The sequence below is a fragment of the Emiliania huxleyi genome (genome assembly GCF_000372725.1).
Source record: "Emiliania huxleyi CCMP1516 unplaced genomic scaffold EMIHUscaffold_11, whole genome shotgun sequence".
In the NCBI taxonomy this organism is placed as follows: Eukaryota; Haptophyta; order Isochrysidales; family Noelaerhabdaceae; genus Emiliania; species Emiliania huxleyi.
The window spans coordinates 537,408-554,080 of record NW_005201792.1 but is presented as its reverse complement, the minus strand read 5'-3'; the positions used below and the strand labels follow the sequence as shown (position 1 = coordinate 554,080).

The window sequence follows — 16,673 nt, the reverse complement described above, 5'->3', positions numbered from 1 at the left end:
AAAAGGAGTTGTGGTGTTGATCGCCGCGGGAGCCCTCTTATTGAGCGGTGCAGACGCACTTGCCTTCGGGGGCAAGTACCCAAATCCGCTAATTTGGGCGTGCTTTCACAGCCTCACGAGAGTACAAAGAAAGCGTGACTTCCTAAAAAACGGGAAGTGGCGGCGTGCCGTCCTCCCATCCCTCCCTTGGGTTGTCCGTTTTCTGTCTTTCTTTCTGCCGTCCTCCCATCCCTCCCTTGGGTTGTCTGTTTTCTTTCTTTCTTTTTGCCTTCTCGTCGAGAGCTCGAGACAAGAGAAAGCGCACACAAAACAAGATCCATGAGACTTCTTCTCGGCGTTGAAAACTAACCTCCGAGAAACCCTTCGGGTCGCTCCTCATCGCAAACCCTGTCAGCAGAGTCCTCCTACGGGAATGTCCGCCGAAAATACTGAAAAAAAATCGATTGGCCTGTTCGCGGCCAGCACGGTGTCGCTGTGTGGGGCTCGAGCCGAGGGACGCCGAAGACCGCAGCGGTGCGAGTCGGGCAGCCGCGTGGCGGCTCGGCAGACCGTCGTAGCGCGGGACCAGACAGTCGTAGCACGTACCAGGCAGCCCGATGGCTGTGTCGGGCGCCTTGCATCAGATCTTTCGCTTCGTCTTTTGTTACGCCTGCGTCTTTTACTGCGTCAACAACTTCATCCTCAAGCCGGCGAGACTAAAGGCGAAGCAGGCACAGGCGCAGGCGGCACCGGCCGAAGCCGGAGAGGTGCAGCGCGTGACCAGGCCGCCGCACGTCAACGCGTGGCCTCGCGGATCGAAGCTCGCCCTGCAGCTCTACCTCTCGGACGGCGCACACTTTGAGCGGCCGCACCTGGATCCGTCCGCCGGAGGCGCGGCGGTCGTCCCCGCCACAGACGCGGCCGCTGCGTCCCGCGGGCTAGTCGCCACCGCCGAGGGCCTCGTCTACGGCGCCGCAGACGAGGCGGACTGCAGCCACACGGTGAGCTTGACGCTCGAGCCAACAGACGAGCTGAGAGCCAACCGCTCGCAGCTCTGGCTCCACGCCTACGTGTCGGTCGTCCCGCCGCCGGGGATCGCAACCGTCCCGGCTGCTGCCGCTGTGACGGAGGCGCATCCCGCCCTCGCCCTCTGCCCCCACCTCCGCCGCCCTCGCCGCCGCCCTCGCCGCCTGGCTCGCTCGCTCCCGCCCTCGCTCCCGCCTGGCCCTCGCTGCCTCTCCCCCTGGCCCTCGCCCACGCCCCCGCGCGCCTGCCTCTCCCGCAGGCGCACGTCCCTCTGGTGCGGCAGCAAAAGGTGCGCAGGAAGTCGAGCACCAAGAGGCTGCTGTCGGGCGAGGAGGCGGGCGGCGGGGAGGTCGAGGGCGGTGACGGGGCCGGCGGTGGTGAGGGCAACCCACCAGGCGGACACGCCCTTCCCAGCACGTCTGCGGACCCCGCGCCAGACCACGAGGCTGCGCCAGACCACGAGGCTGCGCCGGACCACCGGGCTGCGCCGGACCACGAGGCTGCGCCGGACCACCGGGCTGCGCCGGACCACGAGGCTGCGCCGGACCACGAGGCTGCGCCTGCGGAGGGCGGCGGCGGCGGCTCGGCGGGCCGCGAGGTCGCGCTGGGAGGGAGCGGCGGCGGCGAGGCAGCGTCTGGCGGCGGCGGAGGGGGCGGTGGCGGCGCGGATTCGTCGCTGCTCGACGTGATGCGGACGCTGCACAGCACCGGCACGGGCGAGTTCGACGTCTTTCCTCACTGGGCGGGTGGCGCCGTCCGGCTCGCCCTCCACCTCTCCCGCTCGAGGGATCTGTCCACGACACGTCGACGACACACGCCCGCGACACGCGCCGTAGGCTCGACCTCCTCTCGGACTTCACCTCCTTCCCGCCGAACGGCATCCCGCCACAGATGCGGCACGCCCTGCGCGTCGAGCCTGCGACGGGCGCCTACACGCCGCCGCTGTACGTCAACGAGCTGTGGAGCCTGCGCAGCGGCATGCCTCGCCTCAACGCCTCCACCGGGTACCTCAACCTCACCGTGAGTCTCGCGCCGACGAGTCTGGTCAAGTGGCAGCTCGGCATGCAGATGACACAATCCCTCGAGATGCAGGCCGAGACGCAGCCGAGACGCAGCCGAGATGCGGACCCAGATGCGGGCCCAGATGCACAGCGGAGACGTCGCCCTAGGCTGAGCCGAGACGCAGCGGAGGTGGATGACGCGGCCCCTCGCGGCGCAGGCGGCGGTGCACGGCGACGAGATGGTGGAGGAGATGCGCAGGATGCTGCTCGAGACCAACCCGTGGCTGCTCGGCCTGACGATGGCTGTCTCGCTGCTGCACAGCCTCTTCGACTTCCTCGCCTTCAAGAACGACGTCCAGTTCTGGCGCGACAACAAGTCGATGAAGGGCATCTCCCTCAACTCGCTGCTCCTCAACCTCTTCATCCAGGCCGTCATCTTCCTCTACCTCCTCGACTCGGACACCTCCTGGGCCAGCCTCCTCCTCGCCACCCCACGGCGGTGCAGCCTCGGCCTCGGCTCACCTCGGCGAGGCTCGCCTAGGTCATCCTCCTCTCCAACGGCGTCGGCCTGCTCATCGAGGCCTGGAAGCTGCGCAAGATCGTCAAGTCGGTCGCACTGCGCTGGCCAGCCGGGTCGTGGCGGCCGCGGCTGCAGCTCACGGCGGCCGACTCGTACGTGCTCTCCGACACAAAGGCGCACGACGAGGAGGCGATGGCGTACCTCGGCCGCGTGATCGCGCCGCTGGCGGTCGGCTACGCGTCCTACTCGCTGCTTTACGACGAGCACAAGTCTTGGTACTCGTGGCTGCTGCGCGCCGTGGTCGGCTGGTGAGGGAGGGCCCGCCGCCCGCCCCGCCCCCCGCCCCGCCGCCGCTTGGCGATCCCTCCGCTTGTCGCACAGCGTGTACTCGTTTGGCTTCATCAAGATGACGCCGCAGCTCTTCATCAACTACCGGCTCAAGTCGACCGCGCACATGCCGTGGAAGACCTTCATGTACAAGGCGCTCAACACCTTCGTCGACGACCTCTTCGCCTTCGTCATCACCATGCCAACCATGCACCGCCTCTCCTGCCTGCGCGACGACCTCATCTTCGTCGTCTACCTCTACCAGCGTTGGGCGTACGGGGTCGACTCGCGCCGCGCGAACGAGTTTGGGCAGGTGGGCGAGGAGGAGGGCAGCGAGGCGCTGCCTGCGCCACCCCAGGCGCCGGGGAGCACCGCGCCTGTCGACGCGGACGGCAAGCCCAAAGCCGAATGATTGGCTTTGGATGTACTATGTATCTCATTTGCGCTGTGTCTTTTGCGGGTTGGGCTAGCTCTCCTCTTTGACGTTGTCGCACTGTTCGTGCGCGCGCGGGGCGCGCGCAACGTAAAGCGCGGGGCCCGCGTAGCTGTGTATGTACATCGATCTCTCGCGCCCAGTCCCCCGGGGCCTAGAGTGAGCTGCAGATTTGTGTGAGAAACGTCATTTTAAACGACCAGTCACCAAAATCAGTTGATATCTCTTGTGCTGTATAGTCCTCGCCGAGCCGTCAGTGCGGCCTCGCCGCAGACTTGGCTGGCAGTGGCGGCAGACCCGCCATCATCCCGTCAAAGCTCTTCTGCTGGTGGGAGGCGAACGGGTCGGCGACGTCTATGCGCTCGGCGCCGCAGGCCAGCGTGAGCGTCCGCCAATCCTTGACCGCGTCAAAGGTGGTGCTGCGCGGCGGCTTGGCGAGGGCGAGCACAACCTTGCCCTTGGACTCGAGCACCTTGCACGAGCAGCCGGGAGGGTGGATGTGGTCGTAGAGTCGGCGGAGCGCGAGCACCCGCCTCGTGCCGTCGGGCAGGCCCTCGGCTGCAAAGTCGACCGCGTCGTCGCGAAATTCACACTGGACTGCCTCACGCCGCACGCCAGGCACGCTCAGGTACACCTTGACGTGCAGACCGTCGTCAGCCCACGCATAGTCCGAGATGTGGACCGTGCGCTGCGCCGGCGCGGCTCCGCCCGCGGCGCCGACCGCTGCGGCCTCGCTCGACGCCGCCGGCGCGGCGCTCCCCCGCTTCAGCAGCTTGGGCTCTGGCTTGGGCGCCGGCGGCTCCTGCGTCTCGACGCGGTTGGGAGCATAGTAGGCCGAGCGCTGCGCGCCCTCCTCGGGCCACTGCCAGTCCTCCGCCGCGAGGTCTCCGAGGTTGGATGCGTCGAGCATGGGTGGGAGTGAGGTGCGAGAGCAGTGGCGAGACTTGGTCCAGGAGAGGAGCCGAAGCGAACCAGGTTGAAAAAAAGAATTTTACGTTGGAATAAAGAATGTTACAAGAACTCCCTCGCACGACACTAGGCACGGAATAAAGAATTCCGCAACCGGTCCTCGCGCATTGGGTTGCTTTCTAGGCAGCGAAAAAAGAAAGAAAACAGACAACCAAGGGAGGGATGGGAGGACGGCACGCCGCCACCACACAGGGATTTTAAGGAGAGGTGTGTGGTGCGCTATCCGTCGCCCACCCTAGGGAGTCTGCCTCTTCCTATCTCTCTTCGCAGTCTCTCGCCGATTCTCGCTGCAACCTTCATGCCACCTCGCGGTCGTCCCACCCTCGTCGTTCTCTCCCTGGGGCGGGGGGGGGGGGGGCGACGGGCAGGCTTTTAGCCGGTTGGAGAAGGTAAAGTAGCAACTCGCAGACGTACTACACACGCAAAGCACGCTCCCCACGCTACTCGGTACCATGCTATCCTCGGGCCCGGTCATACTCCCTCGCCCGACGCGGTTTCGCGCGCCTGCGCTTGTTCCTCGGGTGTCGCCGCCCGCCCCCATCCCCCGCCTCACTCGAGGCGCCCACCTCCTCCGCCCGCCCCCCCCGATCCCCCATCTCCCCAAACACGCCCCCCTCCTCCCCACCTTCCACACCCACCGCCTCCTCCTCAATCGGGTCCCTCCCCCTCTTCCTCCCCCGCTCCCCCGCGACGCCCCCCCCTCCCCCCCCCCCGCCGCCCCCCCCGCCGACTTTGCTCACAGGCCCTCCTGCTCGGCTCCAGCGAGTAGACAAGTGTTACCATCAACAGAGGAGAAGAATCTGACCTCAGGGCTGATGTGACCAAGCGCTGGTAGGCTGGTAGCGTGGTTTTACCTCACACCCACCCATGGTCTCACACACAGCGTGCCGGCAGTCGCCGAGCAGTGTTGCTCACACAAGCCGCAGCACAAGTGACTGAGGGCCAGTGAGGGCGAGCCCATCGCTGTCACAGCTGTGGCAGCCGCACAGTAGGCTGTGTCAACTGTGCAGAGTGTGTGAGCAGCAGAGGAGCTTCACTCCAGGCTTCCAGGCGCAAAGAGCTGCATGCCACCAAGGGCGCTGTCGAGGTTCGCCGAGCGCGGCGCAGGTTGGAGGAAGCCGTCACCGACGAGCGCGTTGGACTTTTCACTCCGGACAAAGACGGGGACACAGCGGACGGTGCGGGGTGTGTCCCCGTCATAGCGGCGAGGCGCGGGACCGTCTGTGGCGACGAAGTGGGTCGCGTCCTCCGATTTCCGTCAACTCACGGTCCTTCCCCCCGTACACGGCTCACGGCTCACGGGGGCGGGGCACGGGCGTGCGCTCGACGGCTCCTCGTACGTACGACGGCTCCTCAGTACCTCGACGCACGACGGTCGACGCACGCGCGCGGAGTGCTGACGAGTCTAGAGCTGTCAAACGTTAACTTTGGGCCTAACAGTTGCACTATTGTTGGCTGAAAATCCTCAACGTTGTTCAAGTGTTCTCCCCAGCCCAAGCTGTTACTGTTTGTTACTGTTGTTACTGTTGTTCAGTGGTCAGCAAGCAGAAAATGCCAAAAACCCGGGTAAAACCCGAAAATACCTGGGGGTTTCCAGGTATTTTCGGGTATTACCCGCACTGGACGCTGGAGATCGTCGTGGGTCACTGCCAGGCCTTCCTTATTGTTGTTCAGCTGGCCTAACGTTAGCTACTGTTGTTGGGGAGCCCCACTGTTGTTCTGTTGTTACTGTTAACACTAGCAACACTGTTCAGCTCTTAACGTTTGACAGCTCTAGACGAGTCACGAGAGACAGAGAGCTGAGAGAGGCCGGCCGGAGCGTTTTTTTGCGCGCTCGATATCCACGCGTCACAGATCGGATCATAAGCCTTGGGATGTAACAAAACCCACACAGCGCTCCTGAACGCGCGCTTCCCGCTTCAGGTCGTGCAGCTTTCACACGAACCCCGACAGCGCCCTCGAGCTCGTCCGCATATCGCTCGGGGGCGAGGCGACTGCGCCGGTGGCGCTGCTGTCGGGCTCGGGGCACCGGCGAGCTCGAATGAATAGCCTCCACCACCATGAGTGGCGGCGGCGAGGGGGCGTCGTGAGCGGCGCCTCTGGCTGCGCTTCGACGGGCGCTGTCCGCACGTGCCTCGGCGTGGGGTGCGGGGCCGCCGGAACGGGCTGCTTGAGCTGCCTGCGCAGCTCCGCCACCTCGGCCGCCGCCCACCTGCAAAGGGTGAAGGGGAGGGGGTGTCAGCGTCCGCATCGCCCTTGTTTTTGGGCCCTGACGAACCGCTGCGGGCGGGCACGGCCACTTGCGGGCACGCGCGTGATCCCGTCCCGTCCCTCCCCTCCCCCCCCGGCGGCGGCAAGGCCCGCCTCCGCTGCTCGCTCAGCTGCAGCCGGAGCTCCGCGACGGTGCTCTGCAAGGCGTCGTCCCTCCCGCCCCTGCGCCGCGCCGTGTCCGCCTCCTCCTCGAGCTCTCTCAGCGCGGCGGCCACGTCGCCGTGCAAAGACCCGCGGCCGGGCGCCACCCTCCTCGGCCGGCGGAGCCGCTGAAGCTCGCCGCGGATGCGCTGCAGCTCCGCCGCCTCGGCCTCGCGCCGCCCCTCCGCCTCCTCCAGCCGCGCCCGCATCTCTCCCTCCTCCCCCGCCCGCGCCCGCATCGCCTCCTCGAGCCGCGCGCGCAGCTCCTCCGCCTCGGCCCGCAGCCCCTCCGCCTCGGCCTCGTGCGACCGCCCGACAGCCTGCAGCGCCACAAGGTCGTGCTCGCTCTCCTCGAGCCGCTGCTGCAAGTCATCAGCGCGCGCGTCGGCTGCAGCGAGCTGCTGCCCGAGTTGCGCCGCGCCCTCCGCAGCTTCTGCCGCCGCCGCCTCCGCTGCGGCTGCCGCCGCCGCCGCCGCCGCCTCCGCCGCTTCACTCCACCCATATCGCGACTCTGGCGCGGCTGCACCGCCGACGCCCCAATCGTCGCTAGACCCACTGCCGCCGCGGCCGCCAGAATAGCCCCCGCCGCCGCCGCCGCAGTCGCCACCGCCGCAGTCGCTGCGAAGCTGAGCGAGCTTGGCGTGCGCTTCGGCCAGCTCTGCTCGCAGCTGCTCGTTGGTCTCGCTCAGCTCCGTCTGGCGCGGGTCGGGCGGCTGCTCGGGCGGGAGGATGGTGTTGACCACGGCGACGGTCTGAATCGTCTTTGCGCGCGAGGCGAAGAGCAGCGTCGAGTGCGTCTCGGAGGCGTCGCTCTCCTCTGGCGAGCAGGCGACGAGCAGCAGCGTCTTGGAGTTGCCTCCGAGCGACTCTTGCAGGATGCGCGTCAGCTTCGAGTTGCGGTACGGGACGTGCGCCTTTTCGCCAGCAAGTTCAGAGTGATTCCTCACCAACGGTCTCAATCACAGGCTCGGCGAGTGCGCCTTCCCGTCGGCGAGGGCGGAGATGACCATCGAGAGCGCCTGGGAGTTGCAAGCCAGACCTCAGGCAGGCGCGGCTGCGGCGGGGAGGGCGGAGGGAGGCGGCGGAGCCGAGAGCGACGCGTTGATGCCCTTGGCCTCCTCCAGCGTCTCGCCTGGAGGACACTTCCGAGAAGGCTCACGCCAGCTCCCGCCCAGCCGCACCTCTGCCCTCTCCTCGAGAAGGCTCGCCCGCCGCGCCCGTCCGGCTAACCTTCTCGGAGCCGGCGAGATCGGCCACGTTGAGCCGCGACACCCGCACCGAGCCGTCCGCGCCCTTCCGCTCAAGCGTGAGCGTGAGCAGCGCGTGCGAGCGCGAGGACTGCGCGTTCATCTGCGTGGCGCCAACCCTCCGGCTCGATCCGCCGGTCTCGAGGCAGCGAAGCACCTGCGGAAAAGGGGCGGGAGGGGCTCGGGGGCGGAGAGGCGGCGGCGCGGCCTGCCGCCGGCCAAGCGCGGCGCCTCCTCCTCCTTCGTCACCTGCGCCTGGCTCAGCCCGTCCACGAAGACGCCGCGCTTGCCCGATTCCCTCACAGAGAGGGAAGCGTCCGACGGCTCGAGCAGGTCGCGCACATTCTCCTTGTAGATCTCGAGGTAGGAGCAGGTGAGCCGGTGCGTCGCGGCGCCCGCGTCGGACCGGATCCACTCAAATATGTGCCGCACCGCGCGTTGCAGGATGCCGGGGTCTCGCGCAGTGCCAGTCACGCTGTGCGTCTTGCCAGAGCCGGTCTGCCCATACGCGAGCACCGTGCCGTTGTACCCCTGCAGCACCGCCTCCACGATGGGAGAGACCTGCGCGTACGTCTCCTCTTGCGACGCGTGCGGCGGTAGCACGCCGTCAAAGGTGTGGCTGCTCGCCGCCGTCTCCACGGACAGCCCATCGTCCCCAAAGCGAACGTCGCCGTCAACCGAGGCGCCAGGCCGCGCGGGGCGGAAGCGAGCGACGACGCTGATGGAGGTCTCGCCCATCTGCGGGTTGCTACCTCGGCCCATCTCTGGGACGGAGGGCGTTGGCACAAGCACAAAGCGGCGCGCTGTCGCGGGGCTGTGGGCTGTGGGCTTGGGCTTGCTTGTGTGTCCGATCCGACGCGTCCGGTCAAATGGGGAGTGCTGGTGAGAATTCTACGAATACAAGCCCCTCTCACAGCAGACTGGCACGAACTAGCACCACAAAAGGCACAGCAGACAACGGCCCCTTATGGGCCGTCGAAGAGGCCTTCACACCTCCGGCCTCGCCCCCCCTTCCCAACCCTCCCCTGGCTCAGGCTCCTCATCCTACATCCTCGCGGCGCGCAGTGCGCACCCCGCCCCGGGAAGACGAACCCTTCCGCCGGCGTGCCTCGCGGGACTGCCGCCCGCGGCCGCCGCCCTCCCCCCCCCCCCCCGCCGCCCGCGCCGCCTTCTCCGCCGCCCGCGCGGCCGCCTCCGCCTCCCCCGCCGCTAACAGCGCCTCCCTTCGCGTGACCCCTATGGGCCCCTTGCGCATCCAGGAGAGGTCGCGCGAGCGACCTATCCAGGGGTTACTCGAATACGGCGCAACGTTGCCGCTGCGCAGCTCCGAGTAGTCGCCGAAGCCACCCCCCAAGAAGCCCTCCAGGCAAGCGTCGCAGACCCACTCGCCTAACTGAGAGATCTGAAGCCCATAGGCATCAGGACCCTCGCCGCGCCGAGAGAATCAAAGAAGCCGAGCGAGAGAGACTGCCTTGAGACTGCACGGAGAGAGAGAGATAGGAAGAGGCAGACGCCCAAGAGTGGGCGACGGCTAGCACCACACTCTTCTCCTTAAAATCCCTGTTTTTCCGTCCTCCCAGCCCTCCCTTGGGTTGTCTGTTTCTCGTTCTTTCTTTCTCGGCTCCCGTAGAGCGTAGTCGGTACCTGTACCTGTGTTAGTGCCAGTGCGCGCCTGCCAGTCCCGTGCCCAGTGTCGTGCGACGGAGCTTTCTTGTAAAATTCTTTCTTTGCCCACCAAGCCGTTATTTGTTTGTTTGCTATTGATTGGCAGATTTGTTTTGTATGATTGCTCTGGGGGGGCGCGGGGGCCCCCGGAGGCACCGTGCGCCGCGCCGCAGTGCGGAAACGGGGCTCCGGCTCTATTAGTCTCTATTAGCACCGACTTCCCGATTAAGTACGGTTAAGTAGAGGGCAGATTTGGAGAGATCTCGAGGAGTACATACAGATAGACCCTCCAATCATCAGAAAACTCCGACCTGATCGGTCGTACTGACCGCCGACAGATCACTCCAGACAGCAGACAGGCCGACGTCTGCACGCGGCCGGCCGGGCAAGAGGCTTGACACGATTCGACCCTGCGACCCTGACGCCGCTGCTCTAGCTATCAGACATGCACTGCTGACTGCTGCCACAATGTGCGACCTGTGCTGGCCCACTTGGCGGCCTTCTCCCGGTCAGTGGTGAGGCGCAGTTCAGAGCTGTCGATGGCGCGATGCCGCACTGGTCCCACATTGGTGACACTAGACCACCAAGTTGGCCGGTCCAAGAGAGAGGCACCGGCGCTGTCGTGAGAAGGTGCATGGTCCCTCTTGACTGCCCATGCGCGCGCGAGGCTGTGTAGGCATAGCCTCGAGAGTGCCAGCAGCCACGTCCAAGGCGACGCGCATTGCGCCAGAAGCGTGCACACGATGGAAGGACACCTTCCTACTGGCCGTACGATCAGGTCGTAACGGAATGCTTGATACTAAGGCCGCGAGCTATGCAGGTGATCAATTGTGCAGCATGGCACGGTCAGCAGCGCCGAAAGGATGTCGCAAGGCGTGATAGCATGGCCGCAAGTTCGCCGAATTCCCATGAAAACAAGTAAAAAATCTAGAAAAAGAAAAAATCGCCCAAAAATCGGCGCCTGCGGCGGGCCATGGGACCCCATCTCCCCCCCGCATGGACACCCTCTGGGCCCCCCGCGCCGGCCCAGAGTTTGATTGGGTGAACGGAGAGAATGTGTTTTGCGTGAAGAGAGAATGAGAGAGTGCCGGGGTTTGCTCTCTGGCCTCTCTCTCTCTCTCTCTCTCTCTCTCTCTCTCTCTCTCTCTCTCTCTCTCTCTCTCTCTCTCTCTCTCTCCTCTCTGGTGTGTGTGTGTGTGTGTGTGTGTGTGTGTGTTTGTTGTTGTTGTTGTTGTGTGTGTGTGTGTGTGTGTCTCCCTCTCTCTGAGAGAGAGGGGGGGGGGGAGTTCAAACCGTTTGTTTCTCCTCCTTCCCTAGTTAGTAGTTAGTAGTCTGACGACTCCGCAGACTGCTGGCGGGCCTCGGAGCGCCCAGTGCTGTTTCCGCGCGTCTCGGCCGATCTCGACCTAAGCGCCATCAAAGCACGCCCTATTTCAAGGAGGTGCGCCATTTCATTCACCGAAACAATCGTGGGGGGAAGGACGATCTATCCGGGCATTGACACATGGCGTGCCTCGCAGCGCTCGTTGTCGGCGCCGCGGCGCAAGTCGGCGATCCCACCATCGACTGGCGCTGTGGCGACGGCACCGATAACTGCCCGCGCAGAGCTCAGGCCTCGCCACCAAATCATTTACGCGACCGGCCTAGCGGGCCTGCCTGCTCCGAGTGCCCGCCGCCGCCTTGGAAAATGCGCCCGCCGCCGAGCTGCCGAGCGTGTTACGTCCAGCGCAGCCTTATTCCCGGCACCGCCGCAGACCCTGGCCGATCAGACGGCTCCCAGCTGCTCGACGAGACTGATTGGCCTCTGGCGATCCGCACGCGCAGCGCCTCCCTCGCGGCCGCCATGTGGCCAGGCGCGGGCGACTTTGGCGAGTCGGACGTATTGGCGGACGAGCCGGGCTCGGGCACTCTGCTCGACGAGCCGGGCCCAGACGCGAGGCACACCCGGGGGCGATCTCTCTTGTTTTCTTAGCACAGCTCGCGCATTCGGCCATCGGCCCAGGGCGTTGGGGGCGGGGAATGCCAATCCAATGTGTCGGCATGGCCTCGGCCGGAGGAGAGGGTGAGGCGGCTTGTGCGTACTGCTTTTGTGCGTGTGTGCTGTGAATGTGACATGTACATGTACATGCACCTTGCTGTGTACCTCTCTCTGCTGACTACTCTCAGTGTGCGGTGGGGTGGTGCTCCGGCCGTTTTTTTACGGCGCTTAAGACTAGTTGCAAAAAGTCTGACCGGGAAAACCCGCCAAAAACTACCAAAAACGCTGTCACGGTCAGCTCGGCACCTATCTACTCAAAAAAAGTGACATAGAGCACCCACTTTTTAAGCGTTCCGGGCACACACAAGGTCCGCCTGCGTGCGCCGCCAGCTTCCCAGGGCCATAGCGCGAAAAACGAAGGAGGAGATGCATCCTAGCTGTCGCCACCGAAGGCGACTCGACGTCGCTGAGGTCGGAGATCAAGCTCTGACAGGTCACACGTCGCGTCCTCTTTGACGCCGACGTGACTCACCCGTGCAGAGCGCATCAGGACACGGTCTCGACGCGCTCGGTACGACGCCTGCGACCCGTCTCGGGTCAGGTGGCACGACGCTCATCGCGCCTGCCAGCGCTGCCGTGCAGGCTGCCACGACGAGGTCGAGAACGCTTCTATATACGCTCGCCGAGCCTTCCTTTCCCTTATCCCTAGTCGTGAAGTCCTTTCCATCCCATTAGGCAGCCTGGGAACGGTGGCGGTCAGAGGCAAAGCCTACGAGGGGTGGTGGAACCACATGTCACGGCTACTGCCGGCTCGACCCCACGATAGCCTCCGAAGGCTGACTTTGCGGCACCATCATCGGACGATGTCGACGAGTTGGGTCGCTCTCGCGGTAGCCATGGGAAGCCCCCCATACTAGAGTAGCACCAGCCATGGCCTCAGGGAGCGCGGGCGAGAGCGCTGGGAGCAACACGGACAAAAGAACATCAAAAGTGGTCATTGTGACACAGCACCCGTATATCCCGCGTATTTGCAACTAGTCTTTAGTGGCGGTGTCGTCTGACGTCTCTCTCGCCCTCTCCACGACCACGTTCCTGTTCGCGTTGCTGGGCACTCCTGTTTTGCGAGTCGCCGTGTACTTTGAGCCCTCGCTAAATAAATACAAACATGGCCCGCTAGATGGGCAGCGCCGACCAGCAGAGTGCATCAGGACTCAATGCATTCGCGTGGCAGTATCTCTCGTAAGAGGACCGCGTGAAGCGGCCTGAGACGACTTTTCGCCGTTGGCATGAGTCCTCGGCTGGCGCGACGGCAGGCGGCCCACCAAGCTGCTGCAGCGAATCCGCGCTCGCCACCCACCGCAGCGCAAACGTCGCGCGGTCGAGCCACTCCCGGCCAGCGCTCGTGACACGCCCGAAGGGAGTGAAGGTGGCCCGCACGATGGCCACGGCAACCACACTGAGGAAAAAGACAGCCTTGCTGACCTCAAAGTCGAAAAAGTGCTCGAACTCGTACTGCGCGAGGGTTTCTGTGCTCCAAGGCAATTTATCGCCGCCGAGCTGCTGATCTCCCAGCGCCGCCGTCTGCACCGTGCTTATTGCCCGCTCCTCGTCCAGAGGAGTCTGTAGGGTGGAAGCGGTGTCGACGTATTCTGCCGTCCGCGCGGACGGCCCGTGCAGCAGCCCGTCGAGGAACTTCGAGGCCATTGTTCGCGGCTCAAGTTGTTCGCGGCTCAAGGCAGCCGAGGTGGGTCGCCGCCGCTCTCAAGGAAGTCGCGATTTTTCTTTTTTAAATCCAAAAAAAGACAGAAATGACGGGAATGGGACGGAAGCCGAGAGCGCTCGCAAAGCCGACGAGGCACCCAAAGTCCGGCCAAGTCGAGACGAGATGCTGACCAGAGGACGCCGGTCCGGGCCTGTTGCGGTCTCGCACGGGCGCCACTGTATTGATTGGCTGGGCTCTTCGCCTGCGCTCTCCTCGGCACTGCGATCGGGCTTAATTCTTGACCTTGAGCTTGACATTATCGGTTTTGAGAGAGATTTTTACTGCTCGTTCTCAGGACAAGAATGTCCATGCACACCCGACGCATCCCACGCGCCTGTGAATAACGTCTGGGAACGCTCCAGAAGATTTTTATCTACCCTATGAACCGCCAACGGCGATTCGAACCCAGGTCCTCAGATTCGAACCCAGGTCCGCCGACCATAGGTCGAGCGGCTGACATCGAAGTGAGCCGCCGATCATATGTCGAGCGGCGGTCTTCGGTTCGAGCGGCCAATCCTGGGTTGGCGGCTGTGGGGAGTGAAAAATCGTGTGTCGGAGTGATGCCACAAGCGGACTGGCGTCGTGGAGGTGTAAAAACATTTTTGTGTGCGTATTTTATTAAACTTCTTTTCTGGGCTAACGAACCCCTGCCACATTGTGAAGTGGGCAGAAAGAAGGTGTGAACAGACAGGCGGATCGAGTGTGAAGAGACGCCATGTCATCGGACCCCAAACCCGTCGGCGGCCAGTGGCACAAGGCCGCGCGCGGGGAGTTGTCCCCCCCCAAGGGCGCGAGCGAGGAAACGCTCGTGCCTCAGCTGTTCACGGCATCAGTGCCGGACCCGCGTACCGTGCAGATTGGTAGCGGCGGGCCTGACAGCAACAAGCGCGCACAGCCCGGCGCGCCGCACTGCTTCTTCCAAGAGGAGCAACTTGCACCCCGGGACTGGACCATTCTCGGGGACGGGCCGGAGAGGCGCAATACTCTCACCATCCCGCTCGGCTCGAGCACCATTCGCGAACGCCTGGACCACTTCTGCCCGATCGTCAAGGAGGATGCGATGGCGGCGGTCGCCGCGATTGAGTCGACGTGGACGGCCTTCCGATTTTACTGCCCATGCGAGTGCGCACCCGAGTCCGGGTCCTGCCGAGGGTTCGAAACATGCAAGTCGGCGCTGTTTGACTACCTCTCGCACTACCTGCTGGCGATGACTAGGATCATCAGGGCAGAGAAGCGCTCCTGCGACGTCTTCACTGTGCGGGAGGCCCTCGACCTGGTGGGCCGCGCCATCGAAGAGTACGCCTACTACGCGCCCAACATGTGGGTGGAGTCCGGGATCATGCTCGACGATGCGACGCTCGAGCTGACCCACTGCGCGATGGATAACATCGTGCTCACCCTCATGTCTGGCCCGCTCGGTGTCCGACCCCACTACCTTTTCGGCGACCTCGTGATCAACGCCGAGGCAATCGTCGACGTCTTCAACGCGAAAACCATCGACCCGGAAGACCTCTCGAAGACGATGCTCTGGTCGGAAGTGAGGACGAAGGCGGGTGCGAACCTCTTCCTTACCAAGGCGATGCAGCCATTGGTCCCGAACGTGCCCCAGTTTCAATTCGCGGTGGCGAAGGACCTGCTCGATGAGTGGTTTGCCTCCATCGAGGGGGTCCAAGAGTTCTTTGACGAGCAGACGCTCAGCGCATGCGCCATCTCGCCGCCGCCGGCCAAGGCCGCCCGGTACGGCAGCGCATTCATGGGTGGCCGCACGGACTCGCCTCACCCGACGCGCCTTGGCGAGATCACCTTTGACGAACCGCCCGATGGATTTCTTTTCCATGGGGGACTATCATCGCCGAAGCATTCGCTTACACTCAAGCCCTCGATGATGCTCTCGCCGCCCTTCTCGCCCGTCACCGCCAACGTGAACGACGCCTCGCATTTCGCCGGCGGCAACCGCCTCAACACGCCGCGCCCGCCGTCGATTGCGTCCTTCGCCTCCCAGGCCACCTCCGGGCTGCACAACGGCTCGCAAAGCTCGCACAACACCTATGATGACTACGGCACCACGCCCATGTCGGGGTCGCTGCCGCCGAGCCCGTCGCCCACCAACGCCTTCGGCGAGCCCCCCACCGACGAGGGGGAGGCTTCGGCCGAGGAGATGCCCGAGGACGAGGGCATCCCAAGCGGGGGCGAGCCGCAGCCCGTCGCGGCACACATCCAGGTCAAGCAGGCGTATCGCGTCCTCACCAACGAGGCCCTCGGGATGTACCACGACCAGGGCGACCACGACTTCGTGATGGTCGCGTCTGGCCTCGTGGCCAAGCACCCGCCGATCCGGCAGGCCTTTGCCAAGGTGGAGGTTGAGCCTGGCACCCCGCCTCCCCACCTGCGGGACGGAGTGATCTTCGCCGCGAACGAGCCGCCCGCCAAGTTCGCCATTGACCTCGAGCGCGCGCTCTCCGAGGGCGATGCGCGCGCGCTCGTTGGGCGCTCGGTCCGCGCGTGCCTCAAGACGTACGCGGCGATTGCGCCCAAGAACAAGGAGATCAAGATCGGGGTGCAGGACGCACTCGAGGCACTCGAGATGCTCATCACCACCGAGGGAACCAAGGCCTTCATGGCCTCGGGCGGCCGGGGCGACAACCCCGTGTGCGCTGTGCTTTGGCAGGTTGCGCTGACGTTGATGGGCGTCATCACCCAGCTGGGGTACACCTACGTGACCTCGCTCTCCAAGCCCGCCAACGAGACCCGGCCGACCCCGGCAATGCCGGCCCTCACGCACCGGTCGGCGCGCGGGGCCATTGGCATCCTCTACTTCCACCGCCTCTTCGGCTTCGCCGTGGAAGACCTCGTCGAGCGCATTGTGGCGTACGAGGACGGCGAGGGGCTCATCCTCACGCGCCCCATCATGTACGCACCCGCCCCGCACCCACAGCACACACGGATCTGCCCTGCCGCACCTTCAAACTCCCTGCCACCTCCCACAGGCCCATCGCGTGAGATGGAGACCGCGGGCGGGGGTGGCGGACCCTCCCCCATGGAGGTTGGCGGCGGGCGGGGCGGAGAGGAGGGGCGGAGACCCCGCATGCATGAATGTCTTGGCCCCGCCGGCCCCGCCCGCATGAGTGTCATGGCCCCGCTTAGTCGGGGGTTACATGTGGAAGAGGTTGGAGACGCCCTGTCGATCCCAGTGTGCAATACCGCCACAGGGCGGTTTGCCAGGGAGGAGGATAGCGCCGAGGGCCCCAATAGGGGCGGAAATGGATTTCATATCCGAATGTTCCCCCAAGGCGTGAAAAAGTCATGCCCTGACCCGGCAGAGGAGGGACCGTCACTCGGGCACAAGGCCACGGA

General features: G+C 64.8%; 3 protein-coding genes across 3 annotated transcripts; 1 reads left to right on the top strand and 2 right to left on the bottom strand.

Annotated features, from left to right (window-relative positions):
* Positions 1–412: 412 nt before the first annotated feature.
* On the top strand, positions 413–3,265 carry EMIHUDRAFT_200050 (hypothetical protein; the record flags this gene model as incomplete). The annotated part of the gene is made up of 7 exons (XM_005791916.1): positions 413–466; positions 579–1,100; positions 1,265–1,326; positions 1,842–2,025; positions 2,225–2,437; positions 2,548–2,834; positions 2,908–3,265. 7 exons carry the CDS (start codon positions 413–415, stop codon positions 3,263–3,265), a joined length of 1,680 nt encoding a protein of 559 aa, XP_005791973.1.
* Positions 3,266–7,392: 4,127 nt separating this feature from the next.
* On the bottom strand, positions 7,393–8,652 carry EMIHUDRAFT_62701 (hypothetical protein; the record flags this gene model as incomplete). Its single annotated transcript, XM_005791915.1, has 3 exons — positions 7,393–7,621; positions 7,827–8,071; positions 8,164–8,652. Coding segments are annotated over 3 exons (963 nt in total), but the record flags the coding sequence as incomplete, so codon positions are not given.
* Positions 8,653–12,730: 4,078 nt separating this feature from the next.
* On the bottom strand, positions 12,731–13,261 carry EMIHUDRAFT_200046 (hypothetical protein; the record flags this gene model as incomplete). Its single annotated transcript, XM_005791914.1, has 1 exon — positions 12,731–13,261. One exon carries the CDS (start codon positions 13,259–13,261, stop codon positions 12,731–12,733), a length of 531 nt encoding a protein of 176 aa, XP_005791971.1.
* Between the last annotated feature and the right edge of the window lie 3,412 nt (positions 13,262–16,673).